The sequence below is a fragment of the Primulina tabacum genome, chromosome 1 (assembly GCF_025594145.1).
Source record: "Primulina tabacum isolate GXHZ01 chromosome 1, ASM2559414v2, whole genome shotgun sequence".
Classification (NCBI taxonomy): domain Eukaryota; kingdom Viridiplantae; phylum Streptophyta; class Magnoliopsida; order Lamiales; family Gesneriaceae; genus Primulina; species Primulina tabacum.
Window position 1 is genome coordinate 45,722,253 of NC_134550.1, and position 25,141 is coordinate 45,747,393.

Below are 25,141 nucleotides of genomic sequence, written 5' to 3' on the forward strand. Positions count from 1 at the left end.
GAAATTTTCTTGAAGTAGCAAAAAACCTCACCTCAATCTGTGAAACCTAGCTCTACTTATTTACAGATCAATGAAGCCCAAAAACACACCCTCATCCCCCTAAACAACATCCTTTGCTCTACATCCCAATCCCAGTCCTTCTCATCAGCATTCGCCACCGTAGATTAAATTCAATCCCACGGTCCAAATTTAAAATTTTTCGTAAGCCTGAATCCGCGTCAATCTCTATTAACCAATTAGCTTTCGTCTTCTGGATATTAGCCACTGAAACCGTACTATTTAATGCCTCCGAATTTCCTGCAATGGAACACAGTTAACAGAGAAGGGATTCAGTCAATTCCACAGATAATATCCATTTCCTGATCGATTCTAATTCTCAATCGGTGCAAACCCTAGTCTGGGACGAGATTCTGAATGGCATCCCCTGAAGAAGCAGTTGTCTCGGTCGAAGCTAAGCCGGTGGCTGAGTCAAACGTCGTCGCGGAGTCTACGGATGTGAAAGACCCTCCGCCTGCAAGATCCAAAACTAAGAAGGCTGCAGCAAAAGAGCCGAAGAAGAAGAAAGTGGCTGCAGCCAAGGAGTCGGAGAAGAAGAAAGTGGCTGCACCCAGAAAGCGTGGTGCATCCACGCACCCTACGTATTTTGAGGTAGCCAGTTAATTGTTTTTTCTCGTTTTGGATCTTGGTGGTTATTGTAATGAATTGGGATTTAATTATCTTTGTGCGCGCAGATGGTAAAAGACGCTATCGTGACGCTGAAGGACAGGACTGGATCGAGTCAGCCTGCGATTGCGAAGTTTGTCGAGGCGAAGCAGAAAAATCTGCCACCTAATTTCAGGAGGCTACTGCTCGTTCAATTGAGGAAGTTTGTGGAGAATGGTAAGCTTGTGAAAGTCAAGGGCTCTTTTAAGCTGCCACCGGTTCGTTCTCCAAAACCGGCTCAGAAGAAGCCGTCCGCTGTCAAGCCAAAGCCCAAGGCCGCCGCCCCCAAGAAAAAGCAGGTCACCGTATCCAAAGCAAAACCGGCTAAAGCTACCCCTGCGAAGCCCAAGGTCACCGTCGCATCGAAATCCAAGCCGGCCGCGAAGGCGAAGCCGGTTGCAAAGGCTAAACCTGCAGCAAAGCCCAAGGCTGCTCCTCTTCCGAAGAAGGCAGCGGCCAAGAGAAAGGCACTGGAGAAGCCGAAGACTGAGAAGAAACCTCCATCCAAGGTTGCGAAGAGAACTACCAGGTCGAGTCCGGGAAAGAAAACCACAGCAGTGACGGCGGCTGCAAAGAAATCTCCGCCTGCAAAGAAGGCGGCTCCTGTGAAGAAGACTCCGGTGAAGAAGGCTCCAGCGAAAAGTGTAAAGTCGAAAACTGTGAAATCCGCGAAGAAGGGCAAGAAGTGATGAGAGGATATTTTGAGATGATATGCTTGTTTGTAAGGATAGTATTGTAAATTAGATGGGAAATTGTAACGAAATCTTTTCCGTGCATTCAAATTTCAGTCGTTTCATATCTTTAATTTTAGCATAATCGTATTATCTTCCATTTCATTATTCATGCAATGTTTATTATGGCTTCTGTCTCCTTTCTTACTAGCTTGTTATTTATTAATTGGCTGTGATGTCTCTGGAAAATGTTCAATTTGCCAGGCGGTTCGAATAGAATGATGCAGCATCTGTTAGCAAGGAAATTGTAGTGTTGATTCAGTTTCTGTACGTGACAGTCTAAATTATGTGAGTGATGGCTCTTGTTATCTCAACTTTTATTTTCTGCTTTTTAAGTTTCATTTCCGGGATGGGAGTATGGAGTTTTACATCCGTGATTAAATTTCACATGTAACTAAGGTGATAGATAACCAGTTGGAGGTATCAAAACTTGTTCCTAGGATTAAGTGGCTAATTGGTTGAGTTTTTATGTACATGTTCGTCCATTTTTAGCTGCTGTGAGTTAGTAAAAGACCTGCTTCATACCTTATCACTTGTTTTAACATCTTGGTGGATATAATTTGGTTTTCCATTTGCCTGGTATTGATCAGTCGGTATTGTGTGTAGCAAAGATCGTCCTTGGATTGTGTGCTTTTGTTTTCTTTCATTTTTGGTACGTGGAATGTGAAAGAATACAAGCACTTTTTCATTGCTTTCCTCCTGTTTGTTGTGTGAAGTTAGCTGTATTAAGATGGCTGGAAATGAAAACATCTGGGGTTTTGACAGATTATGGGAGCAAAAGTTAGTCTTTGTTTGCATTTACATGTTTCTTGAAACAAATGTCTTTATGTTGACTCCATATTCTTTGCATAGAGAAGGAAATTAGCAGTGGTTAAGATCTTGGTACAAGTTATTCCCTGGGGGTAAATTGATAATATGGTCAATAGTTTAAAGGAAAGCAAGTCTTGAAACTATTGTTTTACTTTTATGGTTCAAGAAGGAAACAATTATTCGAATTCCTGAGAACTTGAAGTTAGTACGTGACATGTGGCGTCGTCCATCCGAGGGGCACTGACAGAGGTGGTTCTTTTGCATCCATGCCTTTTTATAGAAACAATTTGATCACTACTGAAGATATGCCGGAAAACGTAGATAGGAGAATGCTTATTGACATGTTTGTCCATTTTATGAGGATTCAAGATCCATGCCTTTATGTACAAGGATGAGCCACTGACTCAAAATCTTTCACCAAAATTGAGCTTATTGACCTATTGTAAGCAAGATCCATTTTGTAACATATTTTTTGGGCTTGTGAAGCTTCCTAGAAGCTGCATCCTGAATCCTCCATTTATAGACCTTCCCAAAAAATTTCAAGGTCAAATGCAGGTACGCTACCCATATTTCACTAGTACTTATTGTGAACGCATGATGGCTGTAAGCAGTTTCCATCTGGGATAATGGCTAATATGATTAGTATGCTCTCTATTCTACAACTCTGCTTTAATTTGTTTTATCTCTGAATAAACAGAAGTACATTGCTTATATCTGTTGTGATGCGAAGAGTTTATTTATTTTATACTTCGTCTTTCTCATTGATAAGGCTTGGTTGTTTTTTTTTTTTTTTTTTATTTCGTTTTCTCCTGAAAGCTGACAAAGAAGGTTTCCTGTCGTTCACAGTTTCACTTAATCATAGCCATGGTTCTACATCATCATCTACACTTCTTGATCCTCTTATGTTGGTCCTTCTTAGTCTTCATTTCCTGCTGCTGCCTCTTTATTGAATATATATGCAGTATACTTAGTTACTAATATGTGGCAATATGGTTTTCACACTTTTCTGTTGCATCGGTAAGGAACACGTTTAGTAGCTCAACTCATTTGCATGTCTATCACGGCCGACCTAAATTTGCGCTATATGTACGGATTGTATCAGCCGATCATCATGCTAATGAGACCAACAAGGTCACAAGAAACGTGTAAACCATATCTTATGAACTTAGCAACGGGGTTGGTTTCTTTTTAAATATCTCGCAATACTTGGAACACTATATTGCATCACAAGTTGCTATGAGTAGATCCAGTGGCTAACTTGGATGGGTAATCACCAAGTCCATTTATTCTCTTTGCATTCGTTGTTTGTCCAGTTTTTTCTATGCATGCAAGCGGATCAAGGATTTTTTTTGGACTTTATTTTGAATTACTCACATTCAAACCTCTTCCGTCTCTGATAGACCTTCTATGATTTTACTTGATGTGGTAATCAATCATGTGGTTCCTCTGGACTTAATTTCAAAGTTGGGAGTAGAGAACACACGCCATATGATTCATGTCCTTCAAATATGTTGGTTTTCTTATGCTCACATTTTGTGAATTCTGCTTTTGCCATTGAAGGAATAATTTATCTTACACTGCATGTGATTCAAAAATAATACCATGTCTTCAATTTTCTATCAAAACTAGTACTGAAAATAATACAGCTTACTGCTAATCTGCGGTACTTTTGAGATGCAGGTTGTCCGTGGTTTTGAGGTGACAACACCAAATGATTTTTGAGTGGCCCGTCTCTTCTTGGTTCACTTGGCAACCTATACATGTAAGAATCACATCCATCCTCTCTGTTGAGGGTTATCACATACTTAGCAGCGCAGTTGAGGGGGAATGAAGCCTGGTCCGAAATCTCCCACATCATGCGAAAATGGAATATTTCGCACCAGCCGGCATTCCCTTCAACAAAATTATACAGTATTCAACAAAGCGGAAAAAGAAAAGAGAGGTGGAAAACAACGGTGTTGTGTGTGATCAGATCAGCATATGTTGCATTTTTGAATGGCGTCCGGCTTTTTATATACGCGAGGGGTTCTTTTTTATTTGGCTTCGTATGCCATGGAATCCACTTTCACCACCAATCACCATCCTTCAGTTCACATTTATGAAGAAATATGGCCGTCTAACACACACAAATAAATGGTTTTTGCATATGCTACGACTTCACAGATACTACTGAGATTCTGTTCGCTGATTAATTTCCACTACCTGTATTTTTGGCCAATGAAAGTCTTTTTAATGTTTATGTTGGTGTTGACATAGAATGAAAAAGGTGGTTGACGTTGTGTTTATTCTCAATTAAAGGATATGTCTTTATCCTCCCACTAAGGTAAAAAGGGGTAAGCTTTGATGCCAGTCTTAAATGGGAAGCTCACAAAGCCATACAATACTAGCTACCATCACACATGTAAATATCAATATATAAATGAGATAAATTAATATGCATATTACTATAAAAAGAAATATTTAAAATGTGGAAGCTAGTTATTTTTTTAGTGAGTGAATTTAGCAGATTTAAAATGTGAAAGACAGTAATAGTATCTCGTTTTTTTTTTTTAAATAAATCCATTTTTTAAGTTTAAAAAGAAAATTAAGCCATTTTTTAGATTTGGCCATACCAAACGTACTAACAAGTTTTCATGATGTCCATATTTTTTATAAAATAGAAAACATAGAAAGATATACGCTAAGCAAAATCAAATTAAACATTTCTTTCCAAAAATAATTATGTCATATTGGTAGCATGCAATAATCCATGACCTATGACTATGTCAAATGGGCTAATTTAAAAAGCAAGAGTGAGAAAGAAAGTATTTAAAAAATGAAGATTTTGATTTTTTTTAAAAAAACAATGAGTTGACTCTTGATTATTACATTAACTGTAATTAATTTTAACTTAACTAATTAATTATATCTTCTCTTTTTTCTCTATCGACCCACATCTTCCTAGGTATACATGTCAAAACGGGCTGGCGAGGCGGGCCAGCCCGCTACTCGCCGCAATCCGCCATTAGCCGGGGCGGGGCGGGGCGGGCCTCTAAATGGTCAACTGTTGGAACTTTTCAAGTTCGCAGTCTTGATTTTGGTGATAACAAAACCTGTTAATTATGTTACTAATGATCTACCTTAGTGCGCAACATCTAGGATAACTTACGAGATGTTTACATCGCAAAACTAAAGACCCAACTGATCGCACGAAATGAATCAGTCTAACTGATTACGTCAATTGAGCAGTCCAGCTGATTGACCAGTTGATAGGTGATTCAGCAGGAAAGCCTCAGAAGCCTGGCCAGCAGAAGGAGTGTTCCACTGATGAAGAAACCCAACTGATCAGTCCAACTGAATAAGTGTGAAATCAGTTCAACTGACGAGTCAACTGATTTCACCAGCCCAACTGAAAGATCAGTTCAACTGACCAGTTCGAAACATCAGTTAAAATCCTTCAGTTATGGATGAAGACAAACTCTTTTAAGTGGAATCCAGCTGTACGTGAAGGTACAAAGCCATTATCCAGTCAAATGACAATAATGGACGTTGCATCAGTGCATTAAAGACAAAACGTTTCAGAAGGGCAGTCGAAAAGTCGAGACACAAAGTCCAAGAAACGAATTCAAGATGCAACGGATACAATGAATGAGTCTCACTGTACGATCAGTTTTCCCGCCTATATAAAGAGAAGATCAGTGAAGACTCAAATAAAAAGCGAGACAACACAAGAGAGAAAAGAAAGGGGCACGCTTCAAAGTCATATAAGCTTAAGAGAAGCATTCAGCCCAGTCGAGGGGAACTCTTCACAGATAAATCAGCTTAGATTAGAAGCGTATTTCCCTCAGTGTATGACAACATCCTGTTCAGTTCTCACACACACAAACACTCTCTACCACTCAAATATAGTCTTGCACAAAGACGTTAAACTTGTGTATATAGTCTTTCTCACATAGACATTAAAGAAGTGTTGACTGGAATGTGCTGCCTTCAGTCTAAGTCTAGGAGTTCAGTTTAGGCAGTGGGTAAGTCCTAGCTGAGTGGGTTTGTACAAAGAGTTGTATAAATCAAAGTCTTCTAGTGGATCCTACCCGAGGCGGTAGAAAGGGTGACGTAGGAGCAGTTGAAGTCTCCGAACATCCATAAACATATCTTGTATATTTAACTGCTTAACTATTGCTTTTAAACTGTTTGGATTAGTTAGAGTATCCATCAGTTCAGTTGTCACTATAACTGAACTGATGAATGCAAAAACTAATATGTCTTCTTTCGGTTATTCAGTTTACATAAGATAAAATGCTTTCTAATATAACAGTCTTCTTCACGAAGGATTACTTCGAGTTTCTTCCGCTTGGTTTTTAACCAAACTCGATTTAATTCATCGGTGTTAATATTCTTAGAACATGAGCTATTGCAGCTCATTGGAGAATATTTTTTTTTGAAGCATCTGAAAGATTGCTCAGCAAACGATCCTTCATCAACCCAGCCCAACCTACCTTGGGCCGTGGATAAAGCGGGTCGACCCGCTTATTTTTTTAAGAAAAAAATGCTAAATAATATTGCAGTAAAAAAATATATATTTTAATCAAATAGTTCCATAAAATACTTAAAAACATTGAAATAAGAAATTAAGAAAGCAAACAACACAATCTATAAAAAGTAAAGTGCTTAAACAAAACATGAAGAAATTAAACAAATACTATAAAGTCAATTCTCATTAAATTTCATTCAATATTGATATTCTACAATAGTTCCCTCCACTGTTTTTTCATCAAAAATTTCGACAACATTGGATCCTTCTCGGGATGATGATGTTTTAATATTTGCACATTTATCATTTTCTGCGTCTAAAAGATATGAAGTAAATTTCTTCCTTTTTATTTTCTTTATATATATTTGTTCTAAAGGTAAATTATCAATAAATTCCTAAACCAAAATTTAACTGTCATTCAGTAAATTATCTGTAAATTTTATTCATGTAGCCTATATCTATTACAGAAAAGGGAGGAGAGCATAACATCTTCGAAAAAAAAGAAAAAACACATAGATTTAGATTTTATCAGAGTGAGTGATGGAGGCGAGATGCAGAAGAAAAATAAGGAAGAAATAAGATAAGAGAGTGATGGAGGTGCAAGAGACTTATTTCAATTTTTATATAAAACTTAAAAATATAAAATTCTACTCAAATTTGGCGGGCCAGCCCGCCCCGTTTAGGCCTTCCCCGTCTTGGCCCGCAACTCAAACGGGCTCAGCCCATTTGGCCCGCCTCCAAACAGGCTGCTATTTTATCAACCCAACCCGTTCAATTTTTATAGCGGGGCGGGCCGGCCCGACGGGCCTGACCAAATTTGACAAGTTTATTCCTAGGTTACCAAAAAAATAAAAATCATTAAAACAGTCATCTACCCCCTCAACTGTTTCCGCATTACATTAAATCCAACTTCACAGCTTCGCTTCCGTGTACTCTTCTTGCTAATTCCTTATATCTAAATCTAAATCTACTCTAAATCTTGCCCGATTCCTCTGTATTTGAAATTGCCTCTGTATTTGAAGAGAAAAGTCCAGCACAAGTAAGTTTTCTCCATTTTTTTGGACCCCATTTCATTGTTTTATTCACTTCTTCATTTATCCAATTCAAATTTTCAATTGAAAATTTTAATTGACATGGTTGTTGCTGGTACCAGAAACAAGAGTCCACCTAAAACAATTGAATTGCTAGGCCAAAATTAAGTTGGTCGACCAACAAGAATTATTTCTTGGTCGACCAACATAATTTTAGTTGACCAAGAAGAACTCGGTCGACCGAAATTAAGTTGGTCGACCAAGAAAGAATTCTTGTTGGCCGACCAACTTAATTTTGGTCAACCAAGAAAAATTAAATTCTTCTCGGTCGACCAACAAATTTTGGGTCGACCAAGAAGAATTTTTCTTGGTTGACCAACAAAATTTTTAGGTCTACAAACAAAATTATTGGTCGACATGGTGTGGTCACGCTTATTTATGTTTGTTTTTATTATTTAAAATTTTGCCCATTCTAATTATCCTTATTGAATTTTGTAGGATATGCCTACAATTATTGTTGTTTATATCGATGGTAAATGGGAAGTGAGTGAAGAGCTGGTATATAAATGGAATCCAGGGTCCAATGCAAAGTTTGTTGCTATTCCAGTAGATGATGATATTTGTTATTTTGAAAATTTAAAAAGTGAACTATATAGACCTGAGAAATTAGACGATACTGCTAACTTGAGGTTGAGTTATCTTCTAGAGTTGCCGTGCAATATTCAACTGATTTATATAGAGAACCACCAAGATTTGAAAGCATATTTGTATTTTGGTTGTCCGAAAACTAGGCCAGTGCTTCAAGTTGAAATTGAACATGTTGCTTCTTTTTATGTTTCTGATAATGTGCACAGAGTTGGTATTGATGAATACAATAGTAATTTTAACGAACAGAGACATTTTGATGATAATTTTTACTTGAATATTGTTTTTTGGATCGTAATAATAGCAGTGAGTTTTTCGACGAAACACATAATATGGATGTCATCCATGTGGATAGTAGTAACACGACTGAGATATATGATGAAGCACGTGATGTGAATGTCATCCATGACGTTGAGGTTGAGGCAAATGTGGTTGCAAGTAATGACGCAAATGTGGTTGCAGATGTGGATATTGGTAATGACACATTTTCATTCATGGATCGTTCAAAGTTGTTTGTTGGTCAATAATTTCCAAACAAGAAGCGATGAAAAATGAGTTAATAGAATCAGTTTGGAATCTTGCATTGAAATTGAGACTGTAAAAAGTAGCCAAAAAGTGTACGCAGTAAAATGTATAGTGTCTGATTGTAAGTGGAGAATCTGGACCTCAAAGATTAAGAATGATTCACATGCATTCTCCGTTCAGACATATTGCAATACACACACATGTGGTTTGACATGTAGATGCAAGAAAATCCACGGAGTGAGTTTGGCTGTTGCTCGTGATATGTTGGTGGATAATTTCCAAGGTCATCCAGTGCCAATTGTAACAAAGCGGTGATGGCGATGATGCACAATAGTATAAATGCTGATATATCATATTACAAGGCTTGGAGAGGAAAATAACTAGCAGACAATGTTTTGAAAGGTGATCCTACAAAGAGTTTTACTGTATCGCCTTGTTATTTGCACATGGTTGAGAAGATGAATAGAAGAATCATAACAGACATATGTGTCGACGAGGAAAATCGATTCAAGGATATGTTTCTTGCCTTTGGTGCATGCGTCAGGGGATATCGAAGTATGCATAAAGTTGTATCAATTGATGGTATGTGGTTGAAGGGCAAGTATAATGGTGTTTTACTCATGGCATCGGCACAAGATGAAAATTATCACCAGTATCCTATGGCGAGGAGAATAGTAGATGTCGAGTGTACTTCTTCGTGGAGTTGGTTTTTAACGAAGTTATTAAAAGTAGTACCAGATGAGGATGAACCGGTGATAATTTCAGACAGACATCAGGGAATCATTAATGCGGTTCTAGTGTCTATATAAATGCACATCATGGTCATTGTACGTGACATTTATCTCAAAATTTGAAAACTAGGTGCAAAAAGAAGGGTGCAACCGAAATGTTTCTGCATATTGTAAAAATTTATAAGCATGTCGAGTTTGATATTGCATACAATGATTTTAGGAATAGATATCATGAGGCCGCACAATTTTTGGACGTGAGATATTCAGTTGATCGATGGACTGGAGCATATTGTCCAAAGACCCGTTACAATATTATGTCGAAAAACGAGGTTGAGTCGATCAATGCTAGACTACTTGAAGAGAGGAAGCTTCTAATCATTGCACTTTTAGATTCTTCGCAGAAACTGGCCTCGTCTTGTTTTGCCCGATATCGCCACGCATCAATTGAAGCTAACACTATTCTGACCCCTACTATCGAGGGATTCTTCGTAGCAGGTTCACTGATGCCCAGGGAATGAAAGTTTTTGAATTATGACACCTTGAGTTTGATGTTAGGAGCCGCGGACATTCGGTCATTGTGGATCCGTAATAAAAAAGATGCACAATCCGAGTTTTTGATATTGATAGAATCTCATGTGCTCATGTCATTGCAGCCAGGATTGATTTATATGATTTGTGTTCAGAGTACTATTATACGATGACATTGTGCATGGCTTATTCAGAGACTGTGTATCCAGTTCTCGATGAAAGTGAATGGCAACGCAATATTAATTTTTCTGTGGTATTGCCTCCTTTGTTAGAGAAGAGACTTGGTAGAAGAAAACAGAAGAGATTTCCTTCGATTGGTAAATTTAGCAAAAGATAGAAGAGATTCAGCATTTGGGTCGACTCAAAATTTACAATGTCAACCCAAAGGCGGGATCAATTTGGTCGACCTTTGTTGGCTACTTCAATTGTGTGAGAAATAATTTAGAAATTATGAATAATATATTATGATTCATATATTATGAAATTGATATTCTTATGTAAAATTCATAAAATTGAGATTCTTATATGTAAAATATAACATAATTGTGAAATTATGATTCATATATTAAAAAATGTAACATAATTGTGTGAAATTATGATTCATATGCTAAAAAATGTATCATAATTGTGAAATTATTAAAAAACGTAATTCATATGTTAGAACATGTAACATAATTGTGAAATTGAGATTCTTATGTGTAAAAATATAACATAATTGTGAAATTATGATTCATATATTAAAAAATGTAACATAATTGTGTGAAATTATGATTCATATGCTAAAAAATGTAACATAATTGTGAAATTATTAAAAAACGTAGCACAATTGTGAAACTGTGATTCATATGTTAGAACATGTAATATAATTGTGAAATTGAGATTCTTATGTGTAAAAATATAACATAATTGTGAAATTATGATTCATATATTAAAAAAATAACAAAATTTAACATAATTGTGAAATTATTAAAAAACGTAATTCATATGTTAGAACATGTAACATAATTGTGAAATTGAGATTCTTATGTGTAAAAATATAACATAATTGTGAAATTATGATTCATATATTAAAAATGTAACATAATTGTATGAAATTATGATTCATATGCTAAAAAATGTAACATAATTGTGAAATTATTAAAAAACGTAATTCATATGTTAGAATATCTAACATAATTGTGAAATTGAGATTCTTATGTGTAAAAATATAACATAATTGTGAAATTATGATTCATATATTAAAAAATGTAAAATAATTGTGTGAAATTATGATTCATGTGCTAAAAATGTAACATATTTGTGAAATTATTAAAAAACGTAACATAGTTGTTGACCCTAAACCCTAAATCAACATGATCGACCCAAAATAACATTGGTCGACCCACAAATGAACATGGTCGACCCACAAATGAATCATGGCCGACCCACGTCAAGCATATCGACCCACATTAATGGTCGACCCACAAAAATGAACATGGTCGACCCACAAATGAACGAGGTCGACCCAGATCAAGCATATCAACCCACAATCATGGTCGACCCAAAATTACATGCTAACAAATTCAACTGTATGAATACATCAAAACAATGTCCAATACATCAAAACAATGTCCAATGCTTATCAAACTTATTACATGCTAAAAAATATCTGAACTCAGATACCAATCTATCATCTAAATTTAGTAGTATATGCTCACTCTTCCTCGACAAAGCATATCCAGCGACAGCTAATACTAATGCTCCTGAATCCTCGCTGTAAAATAAAAGAATACTGAAGTTATTATTATTTTTAATAGAAATAGTAATAAAATTGTTAGTCTATATATCAATGGTAAACATATTACAATATATAGGTAGGACGACGTACTGTTTAATCTTGTCTCTGAATTCATCATATAGCTTTATATATCATGGCCTCTCGGGGTGTGAGTTGTTCCCAACAATGGATAGCAGACGAGCATCGTTTATAAGTATAGGCTCTATGTCCTCATTCAAAGCTTTGAAATTGGGGTCGTGCCTTCGCTGCAAGTCAAATATAATGCACTTATTGACCCGCGCCACGAGTTTCAGCAAAAACCATCGCCCATCTGTGTGGACAGGGGTGAGAATTCTTCGTGCCTTTTCCCACGAGAGGCATGACCATTCTGGATCAACACCTTTCACTATCCCCACCACATTTGCATCGACAGATGTATCTTTATCTTCGGCAAATACTGACATCGAAGTGTAGAAATGCATATCCATCAACGACACATCTGGTGACATCACTTTAGGATGTCGGATCTGCATCTCAAGCAATCCACGGAGAGCTTCGCCGATGTGCTGAATTCGACAGAAGAAAAGGTATTCAAAGTTTAAAAATAAGTGTTATACAAAAATACACGAGTTGTAAATTCTTACAGAGACAGTGACATGTGATTTCGCGATCGCCATGTGCCCGTAGAAAGACTTCTCATATTCTTCATAAAAACCTGGAACCCTACTCGGCGAACGGATGAGCATCGATGCCCTAACTCGTGCCAGCGAGTTGTTTACCTTCAGAGTCACGCTCTCCGCAAATAGCCTCACACCGTCATCTATAATTACCCCAATCTGACGGTTCGCTGAGTAAATTGATAAATTATAACAACTTTAATGCAGATATAAATAGATAAGGTGTAGTGTACTAACCTCTCGACGTGGTCGTCTCGCCACCTGACATAACCGCATCAGGAGTCACTTGAATATCTAAAAACAAAAAGTTTATTGTTTAATATACCATACATAAATGTAAAATCAAAAAAGTGCATTACCTAACATTCGGAGGATTCCTCGGTTATGATTGGAAGTCTTGGCTCAAATATCCGTTGTGGGTGTGATTGGCTACTACTGCCAATTTTCCTAGCCATATTATCATCCACACCTAACAACATACATCAAACAAATTAAAATTAAAATGATAAAAATTCTAATAAATCAATCTATTACGTAAACATAAATATAATTAATAAAATTAACTCACCAAAATCTTCCTCAAATGATTTCCTCTTCCACCCTCTGCTATATGTATGCTATAATCTCTCTCCTGATGCACTGGCGTCGGAGACCTGATCTCAGCAACACCTGGCATGTGAGACCTCTTCTCATCAAAACCAGCTCTAATCTGTTCAGTCAAACTCGATCTCAATTCATCGAAAGCCAGATTTATATTCCTGATACACGCCCTGGTCTCAATAAATCATGCTGTAATCTGAAGATGCATAGACGTAACGGAATCCTCCAATGCCGTCAACCGCCTCTCGGAACGATCCTCCAATGGGCGGCGAGAAGGATTGAGTCCAAAATGGACTCTAGGACCCGTACACATGAGAGAACTAGTGCTAGAGCTGGATCTACTGACATCAACAGTACGGGTGCCGGAACCATCAGGAGATGAATGTGCAGAAGGGATGCTGGAACTATCCGGAGATAAAGGCGTGTGGTGGACTGATGGAGACTCCAGAGGTGCTTGCTACATTTGACTATTTGACCCTGATTCCAGAGCTCGAGTACCCGAGTGATGACCGCATCGGGAGCATAATCAACAAAACCCCGGTCGTATAATACGGTAAAACGAGCTCCTCAGGAGTAGGAGTCAAACATCCAAGACAATCCTACATTTAATTAATAATGTATCAGATTAATTAAAAATTATGTCCACAATTATTATATCGAATCAATTCATATTATTTACATCTATAGCACAATCACCAAAGGCTGCTGTGACATAAACAGCAGATGGGGCACGGTTTGACGGCCACATGTTAGTCACCCACTGATACATCTTTGGCAACATCAAATCGTCCACGTCTCTTTTCTTTTCAAACTTTTGTGCCACGCTCGGATAATATTCATAAGCGAGGATCTGTAACATAAATTTCAAACAATGTTATTAGTACAAATAAAGATAACAAATCCACTTTAACATTCAAAAAGTAAATATACTTGCAGAGGTAGCACAAAACCACCGACAAGGAAGATTCCATCAACTTCTTTCCGACCCTGTGACTCGGTGAGGTAATTATATCGCCCTAAAAGGTCCTTCTTCAAACATCGGACCGAATCCTGATAGGCTACTCTACCCCAAGGATAAGTGTTAAACCTATCCAAATCATCTACAAGCCTCAAGTATTTAGGGTTGATCTTCGTCGTCTTTTTCCTAGTTGCCTCACCGAAAACGGCACATCAGAAGTACATACTAGTCATCTTTATCTTCTCCACATCTATACCAGTCTCATTCTGCACTTGGACACTAATCTTTGCCTCCAAATCACTCAAAACAATCTCAGACTTATCGATAAAGTGTGTGGTGCCAAAGACACCTCTATCTGTATATCTTCGGGCTCCATAGCGCAATCGAGACCGGTTATGAAACAATACTCTAACAAAGAAAATCTAACCGGCCTCTTGCGCACTACCATCCACAAATCATCACTACTAGTATCAACTATCTGATTGCTCATTAAATACCATATAATTTGACTAAAAATGTTAAAATCTCTATAATACCTAACCAAAGTACCAAAAGGAGACTGCTCTAGAAAAAAGGTTCTCTCCTCGTTGTTCAAATAATGATGAATCTTCTCCGCAATCTCTTTATATCTGGATTGAATTGTCAATTTACATCAAAAAATTGCATCCTTCCCTTGTTTTCTCGGCAAATAGACCTGTTACATATACAAATAAATACGTTAGGCGACCCAATGTTCTTTGGTCGACCAAAAAAAGTGGGTTGACCAAGCGCGGGTCGGCCCAATTTTTTTTGGTCGACCCGAGCATGGGTCGACCAAGCTTGTGTCCATTAGGTCGACCCTTTCATCTTCAACACGACGCACGCAGAAGCAATAAATCAAAAAAACGTGAAAATTACCAAATTTTGGTTAGCCATTCCTTCGATTGAGTTTGCGTCGACTCGAGGGAAGGAAATTTCCGGTAATAAAAATCGATCTGTGTTGACGGAAGGGAAGGAAAAAAAATTTTCTTAGGGTTTCTCGGTCGACTGATAGGGGCGGGTTTTAATCAAATTTGAGTAGAGAAGGGTTTTAATAAAATTTAAGCGAGTATTTAAACATAAAACATAGGGACATTTATGTAAATTGACTTATTGATCCTTTTTTTAAATACACAGTAGAGTCCCTATTCCCCGATTTCAAATTGAGTTAGGCTTGTTGAGCTACTTATCACATAAAATAGATGAGTTTGATATATAATTTTTCAACTAGCAAAAAAGGTCAGACGAGTGGCGGTTGGTTGTGTTGGATTGTCAGTTCCATTTGCTTGTTTTGACTTCTCTACCAACCTGCATTATTTGAAAAACTTTCGCCATAATACATATGTGATTCATCCGATCGCACACCACAAGGTCTAGTTACATATTGATTTGTTGGTTGTGGACAGAGCTTGACTAACTAGACACGTTTAAACTTCAAAAAATATGTATAAAAAAATACATTGTACGAGCACAAAAATTTCGTTTAATCTATGTTATTGATCTAATCAAACTATTTTAACAATTGAGTTATTTTTTGAGCAAGCTGGAAAAACTTTATAAATCCAAGAGATTGTGGCATTATCTGTTTAGCTTTAATCACTAAAAAGTTCTAAAAAACTCGTCGAAAAGGACATGTCCAGTTTCAAGTGTACACAAGATTAGTATAAGCTTAAGCTTAAGAAAGTGTTTTATATTTTTAATATAATTTTAATTATTTTGATTCAAACAATAATAAAAAGATAGAATTACCATTGATGTTGCTGAAATCCGTGATGACAGCTGGGAGGTCGGATCTTCACTTGAGGATCTCGGATCAGACCTTCGAAATCTGGAAGCACAAACAAGAACGTTAGAAGAGGGTCAGAAGGTTGTTCCGGCATAGCCCTCCGACGTTCAAGTCAGAGAACAGAAACTGAGAGAGTAATGTGTATGCTGAGAAAATGTGAATATCTGAATGAAAAAACAACGAATGAAACCTGATATTTATAGGAGAAAGATAGAGTCCTGATTTGGTAGATTGAGATCCTCAGAATCTTGTGCAAGATTTGGTTAGATATTGTGCAAGATTTGGTTAGATCTTGATGGGCCTTACCTTATTGGTCTTGATTTCTGTGGCTATCCATTAATGTCTATGTAAAAGCTCTCATAGGAAAGAGCCCGCCTATCGTCTTTGTCTCTTGAGAGCTCGACTCGGGAGGTCAGCCCGAATATTACCAATCATCGTGATAACCCCACCTTGGAGGTCGACTCGAGTCATGCTGGGAGGTTGGCCACCTCTTCTGATTCGATGAGATTGTAAATTTTGGAGGTCGGCTGGGATGACCTCTCGGATGACCTCCTAGAAGTTTCAGACCAAGATGAGGCGATCTTACGCTGTGCTGGGTCATGAATCTGACCTCCTGGTTTTTTTGAACGTGGGCCATTAATTGTTTGGGCTACCGAGAGTGGGCCGGATCCATCCTCGGTCTGGGGGTATCACGAGTCCCACCCTCAAGTCAACTTGACGTTGTAGACCAGAAACTCGTGGTTGTCTGAACTCTCAGTGGCCCCTGGCTGTCCTGAGCTTAAGGTTTTTCAGCTATGCTTAGCTAAGGCGACAAAGTTCTTAGATGTCTTGATCTGAAGGGTAAAGCCCTTGCTGAGCTACGTGTCCTTAGATGTGCTGAATTGAGAGGCGAAGCTTCTAGCCATGCTGAGCTACAAGGCAAAGTTTGTAGCCTTCCTAAGTTAAGTGATAGAGTCCTGGTTGAGCTGAGCGGAGACGCGAATTTCGTAGTCATGTTAGTTCCTACCCTGAATATTACACGTCGCTATCACTTGTCAGTCCAACAGCCAATTTCATGGATTTCAAGACGATCCTGGCCATTCAACCCATTGGAAATCAACGGTCCGATCTCCTCCTGGTCCCTCTATAAATACCATCTACCCCTTCATTCAAATCTTATATGTCCATCCTTTCACCTCGGCTCCGACATTCGAAAAGAATTCTTTTTTTCCCCAACTCCCTGCTCCCGATCTCCATTAGGTATACTTCTCATGGCCTCCCCAAACTGTCCTTCCCAGTCGACCTCCGAGGAGGTCTTCTGTGAGGTGGATCAGTATGATCACCTCACGGAGCTTGCCTCTGGGTCAGGTGAGCGTCCTAAATCCGAGGGAGTTAGCTCCCGCTTGATGATGGCGCAGTCCGGAATCAGCTCGGTTTCTACAACTCTGAGGAGCCTATCAGGACCTGTGACCCTTGGTTCGATCTCTATCCTTCGTGGTTAGATGTCTCGGACGAGGTTCAGATCCGAGCTCTCTCTTCCGCCCCCCTGATTATAAGTTTATTTTTCCTCATTCCGAGGAAAGAGCTAACACTCCCCCTCTCGGCTACTACACCTTCTACCAAGACCAGCTAGAGGGTGGACTCCGGTTTCCTCTGCCCCTTCTTTTCCAACAGTTGAGCTAATTTTACCAGATCCACCTCGGCCAGTTCACCCCGAATGCCTTTCGCACCTTATGTAATTTGTTGTTTTTTTCAAGGCCTTAGGTTTGACAGTTGACCCTATTTTTTACTCCCACTTCTATCTTCCCAAGAGGTCGAAAGAGGGCCCCTTCTAGTTCTCAGCTCGCCCAAACTGCCAATTTTTCGAGGGGTCCCCAAGTTCTAACAAATTTTGGAAAACCCATTATATTTTTGTCCAACCTTCCGACTCGTGGGACATCTACTCCCAATGGCGGGCAGCTCTCCCCGAGCTCCCTTCTCCTCCTCCTGGCTTTCGCAAGAGCCACACTTTTCTTGGGCCTTTCGGGGCCATCAGGGGTCGGCGTTAACATACTCCCACCCTTTTAGCCGAGGACCTCTTGTGCTATTACGGGCTCAGCTCGGCCAAAGTCACTCCCAAGGGACATAAGAGTATGAAATTTAGCTCGATCTCTGCTCATTCCCTCCCCTTCTCTTTTTTTATTTTTAATTTTATTTTTATATATTTTTTGACCGAGCTTATGTTTTTGTCTCAGCGGCCAGAGTCATGAATGCCCTCATCAAAAAGGCTGAGGCCCAAAGGTAGCAGAAGGCCAGCTCGCCTAATGTAGACAAGGGCAAGGCTGTGGTTGCGGAGGCCAGCCGTGAGGAGGTCCCTATTGTTACCATTGTCGAAGCTACGGAGGTCTCCCGGAGCTCGTCTCGAAAACGCCGAGCCCCTGAGACCCCTCGCTCCCATGGGCAGTCTGCCAGCAGTGGGGAGCTCGGCCTTGTTCAGACTGATGTCGTGCCCTTTCGGCAGATGAGGTCGGACACCTCCTCCCAAGTCCTCCGCTGCCGCTCAAATCTGTATGATATGTACCGGGAAGACCTTCGCATCATGGGGGCTGGGCCGTTGCCGGGACGTCTCCTCCAAGGCCGATCCAGACTTCCTTCACGGGCTGAACTGGTCTGAGCTTGTCATGAGGTCCACCAGTGCCAGCGCTGAGGTAATTTCCTTCAGATAACCTTTTTATACTGTCTGGACTTTGCTAACATTTTTCCTTACAGCCGGCCTGCTGAACGCCGAGGTGGCCTTCCGAGCCACCAATTTTCGGAAGCAGTCCTTGAAGGATGCCAGGACCTTTCAGGCAACCTCAGCTGAGCTGGAGAGCAAACTTGCTGACCTAACGGAGGCCCTCGAGAAAGAACATGCCAACTCAAAGAGGAGGGAGGCTGACATGCGGCAGGACTTTGCAGCTGAGACCCTGAAGCTGAAGAATGAGTTGCGTCTGGTCGAGGTCCGCCTAGAGGCTTCTTAGGAGGAGGTGAAGGCCGTTAAGGAGAAACTTAATGTGGCCCAGCAGGAAATTGTCTCAGCACGAGCTGATTTGGCCAACGAATCTAAGGTCTTCAAGGAGGCTTTCCTAAGTCTGAGGATTTTGGGGACATCATTGCTGACAAGGCCCTCAACTTCCTCTATGTAGGCTTAAACGGGGTTATGGACCAGTTTAAGGAAGCTGGTTATCCTCCGGAGGGGTCCTCAGCCGATTTTATCAACGTAAAGAAGGTTGTGGAGAACCTTCCTCCTAACCTGTGATCAGCTAGGCTCAGTCTATTTTCTTTCATTTTTATTTTTGTTTATTTATCTTGACCCAGACTTAATGAAGTTGCATTCCATTATTTCCTTCCATTTGAGGTCAACAAAACACATAGTGCTCAACAGTTTAATGAGGTCGCGATGAGAGGTCAGCCCCACAATTAATCACATTAATTTGGTAAGTTCACGCGGAGTGAGGTCGGCCTAGCTCCTGGAGCCCGGTCCAAAACTTGACAAAATAATAACCGATTAAGGTCACACTGAGAGAGGTTGGCTAGGCTCATGGAGCTCGGCCGAACACTTAATAAAATAATAACCAACTGAGGTCACACAGAGAGAGTTTGGCTAGGCTCTTGGAGCTCGGCCGAACACTTGATAAAATAATAACCGATTGAGGTCGCATTGAGAGAGGTTGGCTAGGCTCATGGAGCTCGGCCGAACACTTCATAAAATAATAACCGATTGAGGTCGGCTAGGCTCATGGAGTTCGGTCGAACACTTAATAAAATAATAACCGATTGAGGTCACACTGAGAGAGGTCGGCTAGGCTCATGGAGCTCGGCCTAACACTTGATAAAATAATAACCGATTGAGGTCACACTGAGAGAGGTCGGCTGGGCTCTTGGAGCTCTGCTGAACACTTGATAAAATAATAACTGATTGAGGTCACACTGAGAGAGGTCGGCTGGGCTCTTGGAGCTCAGCCAAACAATTGATAAAATAATAACCGACTGAGGTCACATTGAGAGAGGTCGGCTAGACTCTTGGAACTCGGCCGAACACTTGATAAAATAATAACCGATTGAGGTCACACTGAGAGAGGTTGGAGCTCGACCAAACACTTGATAAAATAATAACCGATTGAATGACCTCCTTCCTTCCGAGCCGAGGTCCGTATAAACACATGTCCAGCGAGATTGTGGCGAGATATGCTATGGCGTCATCAAACCTCCTGAACTGAGACGAGGTTAAAACCCTTATGAACTTGGCGTGGCCAAAATGAGGTGAGCTCTGAAGCTCCTGAACTAAGACATGCCGAAAACCCTTATAAACTTGGCGTGACCAAGATGAGGTGAGCTCTGACGCTCTTGAATTGAGACATGGCAAAAACTCTTATAAACCTGGCTTGACCAAGATGAGGTGAGCTCTGAGGCTCCTTAACTGAGACAGGGTGAAAACCCTTATAAACTTGGCATGACCAAGATGAGGTGAGCTCTGACACTCCTGACCTGAGACAGGGTTAAAACCTTTATGAACTTGGCGTGACCAAGATGAGGTGAGCTCTGAGGCTCTTGAACTGAGACAGGGCGAAAACCCTTATAAAATTGGCGTGACCAAGATGATATGAGCTATGACGCTCCTGATCTGAGACAGGGTGAAAACCCTTATAAACTTGGCGTGACCAAGATGAGGTGAGCTCTGACACTGCTGACCTGAGACAGGGTGAAAACCCTTGTGAACTTGGCGTGACCAAGATGAGGTGAGCTCTGACGCTCCTGAACTGAGACAGGGTGAAAACCTTATAAACTTGGCGTGACCAAGATGAGGTGAGCTCTGACGCACCTGACCTGAGACAGGGTGAAAACACTTATAAACTTGGCGTGACCAAGATGAGGTGAGCTCTGAGGCCCCTGAACTGATACATGGTGAAAACCCTTATAAATTTGGCGTGACCAAGATGAGGTGAGATCTGAAGCTCTTGAATTGAGACAAGGTGAAAACCTTTATCTTCAATGATCTATGATAAAAATGTATAGTTTTATTAATGTAACTAAATATAGTATCAGAATATGATGTCCTTGAATAAAGGTAACTGGCCTAAAAAGAAACTAAAACTATAACAATATCTAAGCATAATATTTGCGGAGGTGATAAGTGTTCCATGGATCTAACTTAAAAGTGTTAAGTGATAAGCATAATAGGCACCTGAACTGAGCTTCTCTACCACCTTAAAAGGTCCTTCACATCTTGGATCTAACTTTCCAACATCCACATCTTGAATCTTCTTCCAAACTAGGTCCCCAACCTGAAAGCTCCTCTGAATGACCTTCCTATTATAGGATCAGGCTATACGTCTCTTGTAAGCTGCCATTCTTATAGTTGCGGCTTCCCTATTTTCTTCCAAGAAGTCTAAGTCTGCTGCCCGTCTCTCGTCATTCTGATCATCATAGAACATTATTCGGGAGGTCTCTTCACCGATCTCTGTAGGAAAGACCGCATCATTTCCATAAACCAAGATGAAAGGCGTTTCCCCGGTGCCGATCTTCGGAGTAGTCCTGTATGACCAGAGCACGCCGGGGAGTTCCTCCAACCAATTACATTTTGCGTTACCAAGTCTGGTTTTGAGGCTCTGTACTAAGGACCTGTTGGTGACCTCAACTTGGACATTGCTCTGGGAGTAAGCCACAGAGGTGAAGTGTTGCTGAATCTTCATTTCCTTGCACCAGGCTTGGATCCGACTTCCCTGAAACTGTCTCCCGTTGTCAGATATCAACTTCCTCGAGACCCAAAACCTGCAGACAATGTTCTTCCAGAGAAATTTGAGGACCTCATTCTCAGTGATCTTAGCCAAAGCCTCAGGCTCCACCCATTTTGAAAAATAATCAATAGCAACAAGCAAGAACTTCTTCTGGGCTGGAGCCATGGGAAAAAGTCCCACAATATCGATTATCCATTGGTCAAAAGGGCAGGCTACCACAATGCTCTTCATTAGTGCTGCTGGTTGATGCTGGAGCATAGCATGGTGTTGGCAACTGTTACATGAGATGACAATAGTTAGGGCGTCTTTCTGCATAGTTTGCCTTTCATACCCGGCTAAGAGTGCCTTTTGTGCCAAGAAATAAGATCCCAGGTGATTCTCGCAACAGTCTTCGTGAATTTCCCTTAGAACATAGTTGGACTGCTTGGGACCCAAGCACTTGAGAAGGGATCGAGAGAGTGACCTCTTGTATAGAACTCCATCAATAAGTATAAATCGAAGGCTCCTTTGTTTCAGCCTCTATGCCTTTCTTGGACCTTTGGGGAGCTCTCTCTTTTGCATGTATCCTAATAACTCGGCGCGCCGATCATTGTCTTCAAGTTCGGGAGGTGAGGATTTCGAGTAAGGGCTTAATTCCACTTGTACTACCACCTCTCTTGATTTCCCACTGTGAAGTGAGCTTGCCATTTTAGCAAGGGTGTTGGCTCCCTCGTTCTCCTCCCTGGGGATCTGCTTAAACACAAGTTCTGTAAAGAGTTCCTTGGCTGCCTCAACTGCCTTCACATGCTCCATTAATCTCTCATTCTTAATGTCATAAGACCCACTCATTTGATTATCCACCAACTGAGAATCAGAGAAGATGTGAACTCGAGCTGCTCAGACCTTTTGTGCTGCCCTTAGACCAGCTAAGACCGCTTCATATTCTGCCTCATTGTTAGATGCCCTGAAGTCTAGCCTTACAGCTAATTTTACTTCATCCCCATTTGGAGAGATTAATAACACTCCGAATCCACTGCCCTCATTGGTGGATCAGCCATCCACATACACTTTCCAAAGGTCTTCTACCTCGACATGCAGAGTCTCAGCCAGGAAATCAGCCAAGGCCTGCGCTTTGATCACGGTCTTGGCTCCATATTGAATGTCATACTCTCCTAGTTCAGTGGTCCACTTAACCAACCTTCCTGAGATATCGGCATGAGTCATTATCTTCTCGAGAGGGCTATTAGTAAGGACCATAATGTGGTGAGATAAAAAGTATGGTCTTAGCCTTTGAGCCATGGTGACCAAAGCTAGGACGAGTTTTTCCACTGCTGTATATCTGATCTCAGCTCCTTTGAGTGCATGGGAGATGTAATACATGGGACTCTGCTTGGTGCCTTTTTGTCTGATTAGGACCGAGCTCACAGCTGCTTCGGTGGCTGAAAGATAAACATATAATTGCTCTCATGTAGATGGTTTTGCTAATATAGGGAGCTCTGCCAAATACTTCTTCAGGTCGTCGAATGCCTTCACTCATTCTTCATCCCACTCAAAACTCTTAGCTTTTCTGAGGACGCGGAAGAAAGGCAGAATTTTGTGTGCTGCTCTTGAAATGAATCGTGATAAAGCTGCGATTCTTTCGGCAAGCTTCTGGACTTCCTGGAGATTCCCAGGAGGTGACGTAGATTGGATGGCCTTTACTTTGTCGGGGTTGGCCTCAATACCCCTTTATGTTACCATGTATCCCAGGAACTTTCCGCTCTTGACTCTGAATGTGCATTTCTGTGGGTTCAGCTTCAACCCATAAGATCTTAGAGTGGAAAAGGTCTCGCGGAGGTTGGCTATGAGGTCCGTCGAACTCTTGGACTTCGCCAAGATATCATCCACATAGACCTCCACATTCCTTCCCACTTGAGCTGAGAAAACCTTGACCATGAGCCTTTGGTAAGTAGCTCCTGTATTATTTAACCCGAAAAGCATTACCACATAACAGAATGCCCTCTCGGAGTTGATGAAGCTTACTTTATCTTGGTCTTCCTCTGCCAGTGGAATCTGATGGTATCATTGATAAGCGTCCATTAGACATAAATATTGATGACCTGCAGTGGAATCAACCAGCTGATCGATCCTTGGCAAGGGGTAACAATCTTTTGGGAAAACCTTGTTGAGATCTCTGAAATCGACGCACATTCTCCGCTTTTCCGAGATTTTAGGGACTAGGACGACATTTGATAACCAAGTTGGAAAATAGACCTACTGTATGTGTCCTGCCCTAAGAAGCTCATCCACCTGCTCCTTTATTATCTTGTCTTTTTCAGGGCCAAAGTGCCTTTTCTTCTGTTTGACTGGTCGAGCTTCAGGAAGTATATTGAGGCGGTGTTCCATGATCTTTGGGCTAACTCCTCGAAGCTCTTGTGGGGACCAAGCGTATATATTGGGTTAGCCTTTAAACATGCCAATAGATCATACTTAGTTTCAGGGTCCAGGTCGGCCTCCACCTGACACTTCGCTGGATTCCTATCTCCACTATCTCCATCTCTTCCTCCGATGTAAGTTGAACCTCCTTTTTGGAGATCATTCTTTGTTGAGTTCCAATCATCCCCACCTCGACTCGGGACCTCTTTACTTATACCTTTACCTCATCTGCATAGCAACGACGCAAGGGCTTTTGGTTTCCGCATACAACTCCTACCTAGTTCCCCGCACGGTACTTCAGCTTTTGATGATAAGTGGAGCTCACAGCTTGGAAGTTAGCCAGGGCAGGTCGGCCCAATATCCCATTGTACGAAGAAGGGGCATCCACCACAGTAAAACATGTCATTTTTGTGATACGGTGTGGTCCCGTTCTCAAAGATAAGGGAAGCATGATATGTCCAATGGTTTGGACCGCATGTCCCGTGAAGCCAAATAAAGGCATGGAGATAGGGTCAAACTCGAAGCATTCTACCTTCATTTGATCAAGGGTCCTTTTGAAAAGAATGTTGACTGAGCTCCCGATGTCGACAAAAATTCTTGCCACATCATAGTTGACGACAGTGAGAGTTACTAACAAGCCATCATTATGGGGTGCCACAATATCTTTCAGGTCATCTGGACCGAAGCTCATAATTGGGTCGGTCTTGGGAATGAGGTCTAACCCAAGGCTCTCCAATCTCATACCATGGACTTTTCGAGATCTGCCTGAATCTGCGTCGGTGGCGCCGCCGGATATCATGTGTATCACACCTCGGGTAGGGTCATTAGCTATCTGTTCGACCTGAGGCCTATGCTGTCGCTGAGGGTCTGCCCGGCCCCCTTGGTTGGTCGATCTTCTCTGGGTGGTGGTCTCTAATTCACCCAGGGGGTCCCTGACATCTCCTGTTAACTTGATATTGTCCTTCTAGCCGGGCTAAGAGGTTCTTCATGTAAGGGTCTCTTTG

At 40.7% G+C, this 25,141-nt stretch overlaps 2 protein-coding genes and 1 long non-coding RNA gene across 3 annotated transcripts; 1 reads left to right on the forward strand and 2 right to left on the reverse strand.

Moving 5' to 3' along the window:
- Positions 1 to 292: 292 nt before the first annotated feature.
- On the forward strand, positions 293 to 1,538 carry LOC142544645 (uncharacterized). The gene is made up of 2 exons (XM_075651678.1): positions 293 to 648; positions 732 to 1,538. The coding sequence occupies exons 1-2, from the start codon at positions 415 to 417 to the stop codon at positions 1,389 to 1,391; spliced, it is 894 nt and encodes a 297-aa protein (XP_075507793.1). The 5' UTR covers positions 293 to 414; the 3' UTR covers positions 1,392 to 1,538.
- Positions 1,539 to 3,456: 1,918 nt separating this feature from the next.
- Positions 3,457 to 4,351, reverse strand: LOC142544656 (uncharacterized). Its single transcript, XR_012820075.1, has 2 exons — positions 3,895 to 4,351; positions 3,457 to 3,820 (listed from the first exon to the last, which is right to left on the reverse strand). It is a non-coding gene; the product is annotated as an uncharacterized LOC142544656 (long non-coding RNA).
- A 20,063-nt stretch (positions 4,352 to 24,414) lies between these two features.
- Positions 24,415 to 24,936, reverse strand: LOC142510203 (uncharacterized). The gene has a single exon (XM_075619602.1). It carries the CDS (start codon positions 24,934 to 24,936, stop codon positions 24,415 to 24,417), a length of 522 nt encoding a protein of 173 aa, XP_075475717.1.
- Positions 24,937 to 25,141: the final 205 nt, after the last annotated feature.